The sequence below is a fragment of the Aquarana catesbeiana genome, linkage group LG01, assembly GCF_042186555.1.
Source record: "Aquarana catesbeiana isolate 2022-GZ linkage group LG01, ASM4218655v1, whole genome shotgun sequence".
Lineage (NCBI taxonomy): Eukaryota > Metazoa > Chordata > Amphibia > Anura > Ranidae > Aquarana > Aquarana catesbeiana.
In genome coordinates this window covers 810,788,511-810,806,120 of record NC_133324.1, presented here as the reverse complement: position 1 = coordinate 810,806,120, position 17,610 = coordinate 810,788,511, and the positions used below count along the sequence as shown (strand labels likewise).

Below are 17,610 nucleotides of genomic sequence, written 5' to 3'. Positions count from 1 at the left end.
GATTTAACTAAAAAATGACTTGCCATGATGGAAATGTTATACATCTTGATTCCCCTCCCAAAGACATAGGGGTTGATTTACTGAAAGCAAATAGGCTGTTCACTTTGCAAGGGAAGTTGCACTTTGCAAGTGAATTTGCTAGGGGCTTAGTAAATGTGGTGGAGTTTTACTTTTCAAAAAATATCCAATCACATGCAAGGAGAATAAACAACATGTTTGCTTGTACATCAATAGAGAATGGAAGTCAGAAGAGCTTCTCCTCATTCACTAACCCCGGGGACAAATTCCCTTGCAAAGTGCAAATTCCCTTGCAAAGAGAAGTGTCTATTTGCCTTTAGTAAATCAACCCTATTGATTCCTAAAGATTACAGAACTGCATTCCTACCCTTAGTAAGGTAAGGAACATTATGGGGCACCTTTTCTACCCAGAGGCCCCAGAAATGTTAATCTGTAGCTTTAAATTAAAGTATACATGTTGGTGATGTTATTGACTTAATCCCTGTGCCATGAGAACATTAGTTAACTATTCCGTTTAGTATTAGGTAGGACTACAAAATAGGAGATATGCGAAAGGTAAAACTTATGTGACTGAGGCACATCTAAGAGGCTATGGATGTGATATATTTGACAGTTGTATGCATATTAAATGTGTAGGCAGCAGTAAATGTAATATGCAAAACCATTTACCTCCATGACCTAAATCATCCAATTTAACAAGGTAAAGCCCTTTTCTTTACTTCAAAAAGTGATTTTTCTTCTAGCCAAGCTTAGAAATTCCCATTAGATGTTTTGGGCATGATCACTAAAGGACGAAGCAGAACAACATTTGTATGAAACCTGGAAATACATAAATTAGGACCTTGAAGGAGTGAGAAGTTAAACCATATGATCACATATGCCCCATTACCCCTCAATTATAGAATGAGATGAGTGGACCCTTAGGCTAAAATCATGCCACTAGTGTACATGAAGGACAAAACTATAGAAGGCACACTAATTAAAGAATAATGTTGTAGACACTTTCTCTGCAAGATTTCACATTTCTCAATTTAATAAGCTCTGTTATATCTTTTTCGCTAACTTGAAAATAGTGCTGTATAAAAATGCAATTCCAAGTATTTACATTTCTTAAAACCTCTACAGGTACATAAAACAGATGTAGAAGACCAAAATGTCTCCAGGAGCTATTGGGATACACTGAGACGTAATACAAGCCAAGCCCTATTTTCGGACATTGCAGAGGTATTTCAAAACCTCTCTGGTCCAAGAAACACTTGTTGTGTTCTATTGGATTACATTTTCATTATCACAAATCATTAGTATTATTTCCACTCTTGAGTTATATCAATTTTTAGCATGCTATTGTCTTCTGTTTTTCTTTTTGTTGTTTGTCAAATACTTTCTTTCTTCTGTTCTCTGTTTTGTTTCTTGTAAAATTCTTCAACACTACAGAAGAGAAACATCTATACCAGTGGGTGTTTATATAAGTAGTGTGTGGCTCTGTGATTTCATGCATCTTGGTAATGTACCCTTTTGGAAATTAAGTGATTATATGCCTCATTTAGTAGTTTTTCCAAGCTCCAAAGGTTCTGCACTTAAAGAGGAACTGCAGGCTGCTCACATAATAATAAAAGTAATAAAAACATCTTTGCCATTCTGATGCTTCCCTCCAACCACTTTGCATATTATTTTATATATACTGTGATTCTGTACTTGCCAAATATGCTGCAGAAATCTCCCTCCACTGAGTCTGGCTGCATCCATTTTAACTGTGGGCAGCTGAAGCTGCTGCCTGTTCACTTCCTGGATTTACACAGACACACAGAGGCACACCTCCAGCTTTGCAGCCCTGCAGCTCGCATTGGCCCTCTTACGACTCATCCCACTTCCTTCCTGGATAACTCTCATGAGAGTGAGAGAGAGAGATGTGCATGATGTCATGAGCCTAGGCTAATGACCAGACAAGAAATAGGAAGTGGGCTGTATAAGGTATTTCATGGCAGAAAAAAAATGTTTTACTATCCAAAGTTAAAACAACAAGGGCAGAAGATTTAATAGATGGAAAGTTGAAAAAATTACTGGAGGTCCCCTTTTAATTGCAACATTGCTGATAAAGGTGAATTTTAGGGCCATCAATTAAAAGGCCAGTAAGAAAGTTGCATGCGCTGATCATGACCTGCTATACTTTCAGATTACTCATACATATAGGCCTGTTCATACAGTGGTGAGGGTAAATGCCATCACTGAGGTAACAGAGAGCTGTAAAGACTCTATAGGTTAGAGACTCTTAGCCCTGATAACCCAGAATGATGAAATCTGGTCAAATTACTTTTTTTGTGTAATATTAATTTCCCATCAGCATTATTCTTTTATTACACTTTATTAAAACACAATTGAAGATCTTGGGCAGCTTGAAAAGAAGGTACTGCTTATTTTATCACACTGCTCATAAGAGTAGATTTCCAGCTCTATAAATGACTTAACAAATAAAATAATGTAACATATTTGCATTAAATGATCGTCCTTTATATACATGTTCCTACAAATGTCCACTGTTGATGTCTTATGACATGGAGTAACTTCTGATATTCTCCCTAAAGGGCATGGATGAACTCTCCAGTTCAATGATACATACCACACTGCTTGTGCACTTTTTTGGGAAGAAAGGGAAAATTGAGCTCAACTTTGAAGATTTTTACAGGTAAGTTATATATGTATATTTTAAGCTATCTCCCTGGTAGCAAAACCATTCGAGGCCAGTGGCTACTCTCTCCAGGCATCCAAAAAGAGGGGCCATATTATCTATCATTCCTGTATTGTATAATATTAAAAGCAGTGGCTTATTCCCACCCCAGTGTCCTCCCTTTTAGCATGCAAATAATCTTGGTTGTAGAGACAGAGTATGAGGGAGAGGGAATCTTACCAGTATACCAGATCCAACAACAACCTTGTTTTTTTTCCTTTAAAATCATATTGGATATAACCATGTGATAAATACATCTCCTCTGGGGAAGCCATATTATGTTAAGGTCTAACTTTAACCAGAGAAATGTAGCAGTCATTTTTTTTTATTAATAAGGAAGGTAACATTTGTGAGAACGGTGTACAGAACACAATTTATTAGAACAACATACACCTTACATACTGCACGTGCAAGTGTACATAACCCCAAAATCTATTTTCTCTTTCATTCATTGATGGACACAGCGCTCCATATTCAGAACCATAGCGTTATATCGCCCCCTACAGGGGTAGGACACTAGGCAGAAAAAAGACTTGGCTACGCCTATGGGCAGTCTTAGGTGGTATACATCTCCCTCTCTGCTATAGGCCTCCAGTTTGTTTATACCTAGTCAGGAGATAGAAACTAGTTCCCTGCCGGGATCTCTGGTCCTGGCATTTTTTTCCTTTTACATGGCATTTTTTCTCCTGTTTTTTTTCCTGTGAGATCTACAATCAACTGCCGGACTGGGCGACAGGCTGGATATCTAGAGCCAGTGGTCCCCCCAGTCCGGCCAGCAAGTGCTCGCAGATCAGAGCTCCGCGCTAGGTCGGCCAGGACATGCGAGTTAAACGCCTCTCGAGGTTGCATATGACTGGGTCGCTGCCCAAGTTGCAGTGTTCCTCCTGGCCGATAGCCCCCATTTCGATGGTGAGGAGGTTCTGTCTGGAGTGGTGTCCGCCTGGTTCCTGGTATGGTGAGTAGCTGTCCCCCTGGATGGGTTTGATGTGGACAGGGGCCCCTCCCTGGGACGGTTGGACCTGCGGGTTTCCCTTCTTCCCCTCAGACCCCCCTTTTGGTGTAGTGGTCCCTGTGGGTCCCCCCCACCCCCTCTGGGGGGTAGTGTGGTGGGTTGGTAAGTGGCAGGGGAAGGGATGGTGTGCTGCACTGTACCGGTGGGGGGCACGCCCTTGGAGGATGGGCTTCACAGCTGGGGGGCAGGCTGCTGATGGTGGTCCTGTGCCCGGTCCCCCCTCTCCACTGTGGCTGATGTCAGGGTTCCAAAGATCCCTCCTGGGCCCCTGGGAGCCTCATGGATGCCACGTGCTGTGGCCATTTTTCCATAGTCTGCACCATTTCTTTGGGGCCTATATATTTCTAATGGCCGGTGGCCATGTTTGTGTAGTCCGGCAGCCATGTTTGGTTGGTCCAGCGTGCTAGTAGAGCAGCGGCCATGACAGTGGAGCCTTCTGGGCGGCGATTTTGGCTATGGGAGCTCCTCCTTTTCCCCTGGTGCTTACTCCTGTTTTTCTTCCCTTGGACGCCGGACGTGGAGCTGAGCAATCTCTGGTGCAGAATGGTGCTACTCTAGAGGGTGGTGAGTATGGTGGGATCCCTCCCTCTCTCTGCTGCAGGTTGTTGAGTGCTCTGCTTGCTGGTGACCCGGTGGTGCCACCGGCGCGGTAGGGGTGTCCCATAGTGCTGCTAGACATTTTTTGTGCTGGGTCCCCCTTTTTACTTATGGAGTCTCAGGAGTTTCCCCACCTGACCCGTTCTCATAGGCTGCAGGTCCCTCGGGGGGTCCCAAGCACCCATTGATGCACTGACGGTAGTCTTGGAGTCCTTTGTTTCCCTGGGTGGAGGTGGCCTTTGGGCAGCGGGCTAGCAAAAAACGTCCCCCGCCTTCCTCTGCCTCATCTGTCTTGTCAAATCCTGAGTCTGACTCGGCCACCTCGGACAATGCCTAACCCTGCGGGGTTTGCAGCCACGCTCCCTGATTTATCTGATAGTGAGGATGATTCCTCCACACCTGTAGCTGCGCACGAGAAGGCACTAGTTGATGCACTAATTACATCTGTGCGGTAAACTTGAAAAATGGAGGATGCAGCTAAGTCAGCAGCGGAGATGCCTGTCCCCTTTGGCACCCACAAGCCCTCTCGCTCTGCAAAGGTGTTTCCAAATTTGTCTATAAAGAATGGGAATGTCCAAAACGCCCCTTTGTGGTTCCTAAATGCTTTGCTGTGAGGTACCGCTTTGAGGAGTCACTTCTCAAGAAGTGTACTGTCCCTCCAGTGGTGGACCCCCCTTTCTCCAGGTTGAACAAGGCAACTATGATTCCGATAGAGGAATCTCCAGCTTTTAAAGATCAGGCTGACGGGAAGGCGAAGTCTGTTGCCCGCAATAGGTTCACTATTGCTGGCTCAGCACTTAGGCCAGTCCTGGCTGTTGCCCTGGTGTCGCAAACACTAACCGAATGGGCAAAACCTGCTGTTGCTGTATTGGTGGACCAATTGGTCCAGGGGCTGCAGATTGTCTGTGGTGCCTCTTTGGACGCAGCTCCCCTGATTTCTAAGCTATCTGTTTTGCCGTGACCTAGGGGGTGAGCAGATTCCCCCTGCTGTTGCTGAATTGGTGGACCAATTGGTCCAGGGGCTGCAGATTGTCTGTGGTGCCTCTTTGGACGCAGCTTCCCTGATTTCTAAGCTATCTGTTTTGGCAGTGGTGCTTAGGCATGTATTGTGGCTTAAGTGTTGGTATGCGGACCAGACTAAAAAATCTCTGACTGATTTACCTTTTCAAGGCGATCACCCATTTGGGGCTACCCTGGATGACATTATTAAGTCTCACAGAGGGGGAAGGGAAGTCTCACAGTCTGGGAAGGGAAAAGAACCTTCTATACTCAAACTCCTATTATGCTTTATTATAGATTGTCATTTGTCTTGATTTCTCCTGAAAAATTACCCTGATGAAGGGATTAATATTGATATCCTGAAACGCGTCGGGCGAATCAAAAGGAGACCAACAATTCCAATTACATCAATTATATTGTTTTATCTCTATTTTTATGTTTTACAATGGTGATGTATGCACCTACTAGTTTTTAATACTATTTCAATAAATTTTGTTATTCCGATATATATCTTGATACTCTCTAATCTTTATTTATAGTTGCCTTAAAAGTCCCCTGTGCATTCTCCCTCGGGGGCACTTTATCCTTTCATACTGCACATACCAATACGTGCTGACACCAGTACTTCCTTCGTAATGCTGTGGGAGAGGAGCACTATCAGCTTGTGGCATTACCCTTTGGTCTCGCCTCCACTCCTCGAGTCTTCACAAAAGTGTTTGCCCCGGTTCTGGCGTTGCTACGTCAGTGGGGATTGTGGTACTGGGTTACCTGGACGACTTCCTATTGCGAGCGTCCTCTGCTGCCTTGATGGATGGCATGGAGATCACTATACGGACCCTGACAGAGTTTGTTGGACTTTTGAATTACCAGAAAACTGCTCTGATTGCATCCAGAAAATTGGTTTATCTGGGTCTGACTCTGGATTCAGCTCAATTTAGAGTGTTCCTTCCTCTGGACAAACTCCAGAAGTTGCATGCTGCAATTTATCTGCTGCTGTCCAGCAGATGGTCCTCCCTCTGCACTTGCATGCAGGTACTGGGCCTGACGGTATATACCTTTGCTTCACTCTCTGGCTCTTCGTCAGGGAAAATCCTTTCTCCCCTTGTATTGGACAGTGGTCACCATGGATGCCAGTCTGTCTGAGTAGGGAGGAGTCCTGGGACTGAGCTTTGCTCAGGGTTGTTGGACACTGGAAAAGTCCAGACTACCAATCAATGTCTTGGCGATTAGGTTATGCCTCAATCACTGGATGGATCGACTTCAGGGGGCTCCCGGTATGGATCCAGTAGGACAGTGCCACAACTGTGGCCTATGTCAATCACCTGGGCAGAACAAAGAGTGTGTTGGCAGCGCTGGAAGTAGCCGGCATTCTCTGGTGGGCAAAACCCTTCATTCCAGCCCTCTCCGCTGTACACATTCCAGGAGTGGAAAACTGACAGGTGGGCTATCTCAGTCGGCAGGCGTTGGACCATTGGAAATTGTCCCCTTCTACCCAGACGTGTTTCATCAGTTATGTCTCCAGTGGGGTACCTCCGAGGTGGATTTGTTGTCACCCCGGCTCAACAGAAAGGTACAGAGGTTTGTGGCATGGTCACGGGATCCTCTGCCAGATGCCACAGATGCTCTGGTGGCCCCGTGGGGCCAGTATCATCTGATCTACGCTTTTTCCTCCTCTCAAGCTTCTGCCAAGGCTTTTGTGCAGGATTGAGGCAGAGGGGATTCTGCTCATTCTAGTGGCCCCAGACTGGCCTCGCTGGTCTTGGTACGCCGACCTGGTGCGCCTGGTCGCCGACATCCCCTGGAGACTGCCTCTCAGGGAGGATCTACTGTCCCAAGGCCGATCTTCCATCCTCTTTTACAGTCTCTGGCTTTGATGGCCAGGCTGTTACAAACCAGGTGCTGATGGATAGAGGTTTGCCTGGGTCGGTGGTTCCGGCACTGCTGAAGGCTAGGAAGTTTACCTCTAGGAAGATCTACCATCATATGTGGAAAGCATACATTTCGTGGTGTAAGTTGGTTGGGGTTCACCCCTATTCTTTTTTGGTGGCTCGGATTTTGACCTTCCCTCAACGAGGTGTCGAGCAGAAATTGGCCTTGAGTACCATCAAGGGCCAGGTGTCGGTCTTCTTTCAGCATCCCTTGGCCAGGCACTCCCTGGTGCATACCTTTATTCAAGGGGCTCGACATCTGACTCCACTGGTGCGGTCTCCACTACCACTGTGGGATCTGCACTTGGTGCTTTCAGTTCTCCAGAATCCTCCCTTTGAAAATATTCAGGAGATTCCCCTGCTTACGCTGTCCCAGAAGGTGGCCTTTTTGGTGGCTATCACCTCTGCTTGCAGGGTGTCGGAATACGCAGCGTTATCTTGTCGTACCCCCTATATGGTGGTCCACAAGGATAAGGTGGTTCTTTGTCCACGCCCGTCATTCCTACCTAAGGTGGTCTCTGACTTCCATTTGAATGAAGACATTGTGTTGCCTTCCCTGTGTCCCAGGCCCACTCATCCCAAGGAATTTTGGTTGCATGCCTTGGATGTGATTCGGGTGTATCTGGCAGCCATGGAGTCTTTTCGGAGGTCAGACTCACTGTTTGAGATCACGTACGGGCCAAGAAAAGGGCTGTCCACTTCTTCTGCGAACATTTCCAGATGGATCAGACAGACGGTGACTCAGACCTATTCTATCAAGGGTCAGGCTTCTCCTTTCCCTGTTACGGCACACGGTACTTGGGTGATTAGTGCTTCCTGGGCCTTCCGTCATCAGGCGTCGGTGGCGCAGGTTTGCAAGGCGGCGTCGGTGCACACCTTCACTAATTTCTACAAAGTGGTTGTGCTGGCATCTGCCGATGCTTCTTTTGGCTGCAAGGTTTTACAGGCTCCTGTATCTCCTGTATAGAGAGTTTGTTCCCTCTTTGGGGGTGTATTGTTCAGATTGGGCTACAGTTGTTTTTTGTTGAGCTCCTGTTACCTGGTTGGCTCTTGAGTTTAGCCTTGGGATTTCTTGTTGTCCCACCCCTCATGTTTGGCACTGCTTGGGGAAGTCCCTATGGTTCTTAATATGGAGTGCTGTGTCCATCAATAAACGAAAGAAAAAATAGGATTTTTGTACTTACCGTAAAATCCATTTCTCTGAGTTTATTGATGGACTCCGCACCCATCCCTCTATGGAGTTTTTAATATTTTTCACACTGCTTGTTCCTAAACTGAAGGCCTATAGCAGAAAGGGGGATGTATACCACCTAAGACTGCCCATAGGCATAGCCAAGTCTTTTTTCTGCCTCGTGTCCTACTCCTGTAGGGGGCGATATAACCCTATGGTTCTGAATATGAATCGCTGTGTCCGTCAATGAACTCAGAGAAATGGATTTTACAGGAAGTACAAAAATCCTATTTTTCAGTATGTTTAGCAACATGATTCACTGTATACAGTTTTCTTTATAAAAATACTTGAAAAGTTTCTTGCCTGGGGAATCTGAAGTAAAAGAACTTCCAAAAGAGCATTTTTAGCCTGCCATTCTCAATCCTTCAGTTGGCCATTGGGCTGCCAATCAGCTGTTCCCAGTGGCAAGCTGAGGCAATGTACAAAGAAGACTGACAATGCTGCTTCTAATTGCAAGGCAGTGACTTAGTGTTGTTGGCCAGAAACAGGAAATTCTGTTACTAGCATGGTCTCCGGGTAAGAAAAGTTACAACAGATTCAGAAAAATAATTTGATCAAGAAAACTATACAGTGAGATGTGATATCAAACATAATCAGTGGCGTTGCTATGGGGGTGTGGGGGGGCAGGCCGCCCCGGGTGACACCTGCCAGAGGCGTTATACCTGGGCCGCCGCCCACTGCTACATGCTGACGCTGTACTATATTGCTTCTGCTTGCAGAGCTACAGCGGAGCGTGCAGGGCATCCAGCAGTGCGGGGGAGGCTGCCTATAACACTCCCCTGTCTTAAGCTGTCCCTCGGGATCTCCAATGTCTCCGGAGGCAGCCGTAGTTGGTGAGCAGGGCTGGGGGCGTGACTGCCTCCACTCCTCCCACAGACTCCTTCACTCTGGCTGATCCCGGAGCTAATGGAGAAAAAGGTGAGAACGCAGCAGCCCCCCCCTGTGTCTTCAACTCCGGGCATTATGCTGTAAGTTACTGCACACTGTCTGTCTCTACATAGAGTACTAACCTGCCCTATGCCACCCCAACCTGCCCTGTACCACCCTAACCTGCCCTATGCCACCCCAACCTGCCCTATGCCTCCCCAGCCTGCCCTATACCCCCCCAGCCTGCCCTATACCACCCCAACCTGCCCTATGCCACCCCAGCCTGCCCTATACCACTCAAACCTTCCCTATGCCACCGCAGCCTGCCCTATGCCTCCCCAACCTGCCCTATGCCACTGCAACCTGCCCTTTGCCATCCCAGTCTGCCATATGCCATCCCAGCCTGCCCTATACCAACCCAGCCTGCCCTATGCCACCCTAACCTGCACTATGCCACCCCAGCCTGCCCTATACCACCCCAGCCTACCCTTTACCACCCCAGCCTACCCTTTGCCTCCCCAACCTGCCCTATGCCACCGCAACCTGCCCTATGCCACTGCAACCTGCTCTATACCACCACAGCCTGCCCTATGCTGCCCCAACCTGCCCTGTACCACCCTAACCTGCCCTATGCCACCCCAACCTGCCCTATGCCTCCCTAGCCTGCCCTATACCCCCCCAGCCTGCCCTATGCCACCCCAACCTGCCCTATGCCACCCCAGCCTGCCCTATACCACTCAAACCTTCCCTATGCCACCGCAGCCTGCCCTATGCCACCCCAGCCTGCCCTATGCCTCCCCAACCTGCCCTATGCCACCGCAACCTGCCCTTTGCCATCCCAGTCTGCCATATGCCATCCCAGCCTGCCCTATACCAACCCAGCCTGCCCTATGCCACCCTAACCTGCACTATGCCACCCCAGCCTGCCCTATACCACCCCAGCCTACCCTTTACCACCCCAGCCTACCCTTTGCCTCCCCAACCTGCCCTATGCCACCGCAACCTGCCCTATGCCACTGCAACCTGCTCTATACCACCGCAGCCTGCCCTATGCTGCCCCAGCCTGCACTATACCACCCTATACTATCATTTACAGGGGCCATTTGGGGGTACGCCCAGTGACCATGCACTGCCTGCTGGGCAGGATAGACGGGGGGGGGGGTGACAACCTGTTTTGCCGCACCAGGTGACACCAACCCTAGTGGCGCCACTGAACATAATGAAAAATAGATTTTTAGGTTTAAAGCATACACTTTAGATTCTATTGTGAATGGCAGTCGCTGCTTTATAAATATGCCCCTAATGTTATTTTATTTAGTTACATGCTAGTCATATGTTGACCAAGCTTGTTTTCTGTTGTAATAATACGCTGTAATGCTTTTTTTTCTTTTTTCATCCCATAAGTAAATCCATTAGAAACTCAAATAATTAAATTACAGATCCATGTTGAATGTTTGCGGTTGAGTTCTACACAGGTACACAGCAACCCATGTGCACAAGGCCTAATGCAGTACCCAAGTGTTAAATTTTTGTTTAAAATATGTGCCGTTTCTGTAGCAGATGATGTTTGCTGTAACTTATAGTATCTATCCAATGAATGCATATTCTTGCTATAAAAAAAATGATTATTTTATTTAATTTCTTAGATTCATGGATAATCTTCAGACTGAAGTACTTGAGATCGAGTTCCTGTCCTATTCTAAAGGCATGAACACCATCAGTGAAGAAGACTTTGCCCACATTCTCTTACGCTACACAAACGTGGAAAACACATCCAGTTACTTGGAGAATGTACGTGTACGATTACCGGAAGAAAAGGTAATTCCTTTCAGCATGTCTGCAAAACATATGGATTATTTACTACTTTCATACCTTCCAATAAATTTACATAGCACATATGGCATATTACTGTCAGGCTTCACATGTTAAAAAAAATAGACTTTAAATTAGCTGCAGATCATAAGCTCACCTAGGTCATGGGTAATTTGTATATGGTTACCATAATTGTATGTGTTTAACCACTTCCCACCCGGCCACTTCACATAAATGGCCGGGTGGGCGCTTCCTCCTTCCAGTTGGACGTTCCTGAACGTCACTCAGAAGGAGTGAGATCGCGCGGCTGCACAATCCCGATGCGATTGTGTCACCCAGACACGGCGCATCTCAGATCGGCAGGAGGGCTCTGTGATGATGGCTGTGATCAGTGAGTATGAGCTGTTTTTTTTACAGATTTTTACACACTGATCACTGGTCTAGTGTCCCCAAAACAGTGTCCCCATACAGTAAAAACACCTGTCCCACATATGTCCCAGTAAAATCATCTGTCCCAGTGATCATCTGCGCACATCTGTCCATGATCACACAAACCTATTATCATACACTTATCAGGATTTTTTTTCTTACCAAAGACATGTAGCAGAATACATTCTGGCCTAAATTTATGAGGAAATTTGATTTTATTGGATTTATTTTAAAACAGAAAGTATAAAATTATTGTTTTTTTGTTTTTTTTAATAATTTGCTCTTTTTTCGCTAAAAAATAAAAAAGCCAGTGGTGAATAAATATCACCAAAATACCACCAAAAGTAAGATATTTGTGTGAACAAAATTATAAAGATTAATTAATTTGGGTACAACGTAGCATGACCGCGCAATTGTAATTCAAAGCGCGACAGCATGGAAAGCTGAAAATTGGCCTGGGAAGGAAGGGGGTGAAAAAAATCTAAACACTCAGATAATATTTACTATATACAGTATCTCACGAAAGTGCGTACAACCCTCACATTTTGTAAATATTTTATTATATCTTTTCCTGTGACAACACTGAAGAAATGACACTTTGCTACAATGTAAAGTAGTGAGTATACAGCTTGGGATAAGTGAGGAGTACAAAGACAAGTATGTCTTGCCTACAGTCAAGCATGGTGGTGGGAGTGTCATGGTCTGAGGCTGCATGAGTGCTGCCGACACTGGGGAGCTACAATTCATTGAGGGAACTATGAATGCCAACATGTACTGTGACATACTAAACCAGAGCACGATCCCCTCCCTTCGGAGACTGGGCCACAGGGCAGTATTCCAACATAACAACCCCAAACACACCTCCAAGTCGACCACTGCCTTGCTAAAGAAGGTGAGGGTAAAGGTGATGGACTGGTCAAGCATGTCTTTAGACCTAAATCCTATTAAGCATCTGTGGGGTATCCTCAAACGGAAGGTGGAGGAGTACAAGGTTTCTAACTTCCACCAGCTCCGTGATGTCGTCTTGGAGGAATGGAAGAGGACTCCAGTGGGAATCTGTGAAGCTCTGGTGAACTCAATGCCCAAGAGGGTTAAGGCAGTGCTGGAAAACAAAGGTGGCCACACAAAATATTGACACTTTGGGCCCAATTTGGACATTTTCACTTAGGGGTGTACTCACTTTTGTTGCCAGCAGTTTAGCCATTAATGGCTGTGTGAGTTATTTTGAGGTGACAGCAAATGTACACTGTTATACAAGCTGTACACTCACTGATTTACATTGTAGTAAAGTGTCATTTCTTCAGTGTTGTCACATGAAAAGATATAATAAATATTTACAAACATGTGAGGGGTGTATTCACTTTTGTGCGATACTGTATAACAGAAAAGTGATAAAGTATTTGTAGATGGTGCCTGAGGAGGTCAGCTCCTGGCTTAATGTATGTTATGGATCAAACATACAGTGAGATCTCCCCAACATTATCCCTGGCTTTGTTCCTGTCCACATTGGGTGTTTTGGGTGCTACTGTATACCCTTGAATGTTTGAGCACCTCCTCTATGCATTTCTCACAATATAACATTGATAGCAGCTTCAGCAGGTAGAGTGGGGACAACAATTTCCAGAGGATCTAAAGGACAGAGATTTCAACAGATTTCCCCAAATCATAAATACATTGTCCGTTGGTTTAACTCTAGTATCTACAAAAAACTGAAATGTCAGTTTTGCACAACTGACCTTTTAAACTATTGTATGCATCTAAATTAGATGTACAAGAACAAAGGAGGCATCTTTTTTTATTTTCAGAGGTGAAAAGATAGAATTTCACTTTGTTCTTCCAAGTGACAGATTTGGTCTCCTTTTTGTTTGGAGACTTGTAGGTTTTATTGATGAGACTGCTCTGCTGCCAAGAAGAGAATTTCAAAGTGTTCTGAATAACTGATGGGTTTCTTAGAACCTTGTGTATCTAACTGGTTCATTTCTTGTGTAACAAATGCATTGTATGGCTGGTACCTGTGCAATAGAAATACCTATTGGCAAAAAAATGCCTCAGTGCAAACAAATAGGGCTGATGCTACAAGTAGTCCCTGAGGCGTGGGATGTTTGGGATGTATTCTTCTGTTTGTATTTGTGGTAGGATCAGGTTAATCTGTATTAAGGAAAACTTGCAAACAGTTTTGTCTTTGCCTGTAATGGCTACACTTTGGTAGTGTTGACAGTGCTGCTTGTGGACTAGAAAACCTTAAAGTGTACTTAGAGCAAGGCCTATTGTTACCAAGACTTTCATCTTACTGCTTGGTCGAAAGCTGAATGGCCTTTAATTGAGCGGTGTGTCAATGGTTTCTCATCGCTTCTCACCATATAAAAACAAGTATTGTTGTATCATTTAAGAAAGTATGCGAAACATACTATTTATTGGCTTTCACCTACATTTAACACCTCTTTGTTTTATTTCTCTGTTGTAATGTAAGCACAAGGGTCGTGTTTGAAATGTTAATGACTGAAGACTGAAAGTTGTCTGTTTGTATTGGGGATGGCAGCCCATGTATCTAGGTATAAGGTGATTTACGTGAAGTCAACGTCTCGCCACACAATTATACAGTTTTTATTTCTACACTGATATGACAGCAGGCATCCATACTTGTCTGCAGTAGTCTTTAAAGTTGTCTTCTCACTCTATTGGAATGGTTTAAAACTAGGAGCACTGTTATGAATCCTGGCTTGGGAAGGTCAAGGGAGTTGTCATGCCCTCTTCCCTGAGATATGCCTTAATTTACTCTATTACCTCCCAAACAGTGTAGAAGAGGTGTCTTCACAGAGAATGCTATGTACACAGTGAAATGCAGCCTATCTATTGAAGGAACAGAGCATTATGGGAAGGTTGACAGGAACATAGCATGGGAGTTCACAGCTAAACTTGCAGCGGGCAAGGACACAATTTTGAGATAAAAATAAAAGGTGGCGCTAAACACATACAAGTGAATATACAATATATATCATGAACCAAAAAAATGAACATATATCACTGCAAGAAACACATAAATTGTTGAACATATAGCAAGCTAAAAGCTCAATGGAAAGGTGGCAACTCACCACAGGTGTTTGACCACTTTTTAGGATAGCCCAAATTGCGCATTTGGAATACCAAATTGATTCCTACTGCCAACACCACTTCGCTCGACTGGACCCTCCAGATGAAGCTAGGGCATAAAAATTGACTCCACAGGAGACGAGAGAGTGTCTCATAGTGTAGTATATTTAATAGGATTTAAAAGCAGAGAAAGGGAAGACCCTCACCATGCCAACCTCCAAAAAAAAAAAAATATATATATATATATATATATATATGGATTGAACAAGTAAAAAAATTGGTGGACTTTGTGGGCACATAACGAGAGAGAAAATCAGTAAAAAGGTATACAGTACATTTTATTACAGCATAATTAAAAGACATATAAACAACATACAAACAACACCCTGTGTGGACACAGTTACCAGTTACCCAATAGTGCAGTTACAGAGGGCTGGATCTAAGGTACAAGGATTGGTTTGGTAATATATTAAAGTGAAAAATACATTTTTGATCCAGCAATGCCTCCAAGAACTTGCTCGTCGATGCATTTTGCTAAAATATTAGCTTCTTTAGGACAGATACTGGGTAGGTGCTGATATATTTAAAAACAAAGAAATACATGTATAAGTATTTAATGTAGTATATATCTATATAAGTATATCAGTAGTTATATGTACTCTTCCTGGATAAATGTTGTAATAACAGAAAACATACAAACATAGACACACCAACATATATGCTTGCATGGTAAACTTGTGGCTCAGGGTATGGGGAAACCTCACAAAACTAAACAGACACCCAAAAAGACAAAGTTTTGAATTTCATATATATGTATGCAGTGATGAAGTACACGCATATCATGTCGTCTATGGTAGGTACCACTAAATGGAACAAAAAAAATATTCATTATAGTACACTATGAGATAGGGAGCACCTATACATTAGATTGAAATAGGTAAGTATTTATATAACACCTCTTGGGTCTTTAATGTGTACATGGAGAGAGAGTCCCCATTCAAAAACCAATTATACCAGAGTAACTCTCACCTGATATCTAACAGTCATATAGATTGAAGATGTAAAAATATTAAAGTGTAGGTCACTTCAAAGATTCGCACTATAAATGTTTCCAACAAAGTATCTGAAAATAGACAGTCTGTAGTTAGATATTAAACCTTTGGAGTTTTGACTTGTTCAATCCTTATATAGGTTTTAAAACCAATGACAAAGGTAGTAGATTGCACTCACATGTTAAAGTGCCTAACCTGGCACTGGGTAAAATAGCGTGCATGGATCTGGCTAGTTCCTCTAGCATTAGCGTGTATTCCGTGTCCCGCTCGTAGGGGTAAAGGCTGGCTTCCTAAAGATGCCATTCACGGCAAAGCATACCTTGGAGCATAGGATCCGTCACTTTCGGGTCCTGATTTGTCACCCCACACCAGACTTTACGCCTATGAGAGGGACGCGGAATGCACGTTACTGCGAGAGGAACTAGCCAGATCCTGTTTTACCCAGTGCAAATTTTGCCACTTTAACATGTGAGTGCAATCTACTATCTTTGTCATTGCTTTTAAATCCTATTAAATATACTACACTATAAAATGTTCTCATCTCCTGTGGAGTCAATTTTTATGCTCTAGATTCATCCGGAGGGTCCATTGGAGCAGAGTGGTGTGCGCAGTAGGAATCAATTGCCACCTTTCCATTGAGCACCCATGGTGGAAGAACTAGAAGCCTCATTTAAAAGCATTTTGGTGTTGGGAACACTCTCACTAATGGACTTTTAGCTTGCTATATGTTCAACGATCTATGTGTTTCTTGCAGTGATGTATGTTCATTTTTTTTTGTTCATGATGTATACTGTACTGTATATTCACTTGTGTGTGTTTATCGCCACCTTTTATTTTTATCTCAATACTTTTTTGTGACTTGTTCACGTTTAAGGGGCAGCTTTATTTGCATATCCCTCACCCATAGGGCACCAATTCTAGGTATTTATTTACTACACAAGGACACAATTTTACAGAAGACTACAAATGTGGGCAGGCATCTTACCATGTAGAAAAGGTATAGATTTAAAGTAGTCCATTAAAACTTAACATTTATATATTGATATTCTACTCAAGCAACTGTACATAAGTAGTTGTCACCCATACCCTTTTACATAGAAACAGGTTTCGTTAATAGGATGTCTGCTTGAAGAATAGATTTTTCAGCAGCCTGAGAGATCTGAGGTCACTTCCATCTTTCTGATCAAAGGTGAATTTCTTTTTTCGCACCATACCTGACTAGACATGATCAAGGCAGATTCACCAAACTGTCAAATTTAGGTGTCTGCTACAGATGAAGTTCACTGCTATTGAGTGACTGAGAATCTTCCTTCTGCCTCTGCCGATGGAGAGCTTTTATAAGTAGAGGAGGTCACAATTTGGTGCACAGTTCAGAAAGACAGTAGTGATCAACTGCAACACTATGTGATTGTTTGTGACTAGAGGTGAGAAAAATTATTTGCAATATTCTAGGAATCAAGTATGCCAGGCATTGGACAAGTCTGGTACTTTCTAGCCAGACCATTTCTATGAATTACATTTGTCAGGGTGAAAATTTTAAAAAGGTCTCTTGACAAAATGTTCACACATTAACAAGTACCTATCCCACAGCTGTCTTTCTCTACATTTCAAATGTTGGTGGGAGTTCCAAAGCCTATATAAATATCAGCTTTTTGAAAGTATTATTGTTATGTGTTTAGGGTTTTTATGAACCTTGAGAGGGCTCTGCTGGGGCAGGGATACATTGAGCACGCTATGGTCCTTTTTCTTTATAACAGCTCAATGTTTTTAGTACCTTTCAGTGGATTTCTATGTCATTACTCCTCCCAAATTGTATTTCCATCTCACACTTTTAGACATTGCAATGACAG

General features: G+C 43.9%; 1 protein-coding gene across 8 annotated transcripts in view; it reads left to right on the top strand.

Moving 5' to 3' along the window:
* Nucleotides 1–17,610, top strand: part of MICU3 (mitochondrial calcium uptake family member 3) — a 232,443-nt gene that overhangs the window by 198,707 nt on the left and 16,126 nt on the right. For 4 of the 8 annotated variants that reach the window (XM_073608174.1, XM_073608163.1, XM_073608190.1 and 1 more), the window contains 3 exons: nt 1,144–1,242; nt 2,601–2,701; nt 11,024–11,195. In XM_073608174.1, coding sequence (XP_073464275.1) covers nt 1,144–1,242; nt 2,601–2,701; nt 11,024–11,195 — 372 coding nt within the window. The remainder of the gene's footprint in view (nt 1–1,143; nt 1,243–2,600; nt 2,702–11,023; nt 11,196–17,610) is intronic. The other 4 variants (XM_073608203.1, XM_073608196.1, XM_073608220.1 and 1 more) reach the window with 1 other exon arrangement.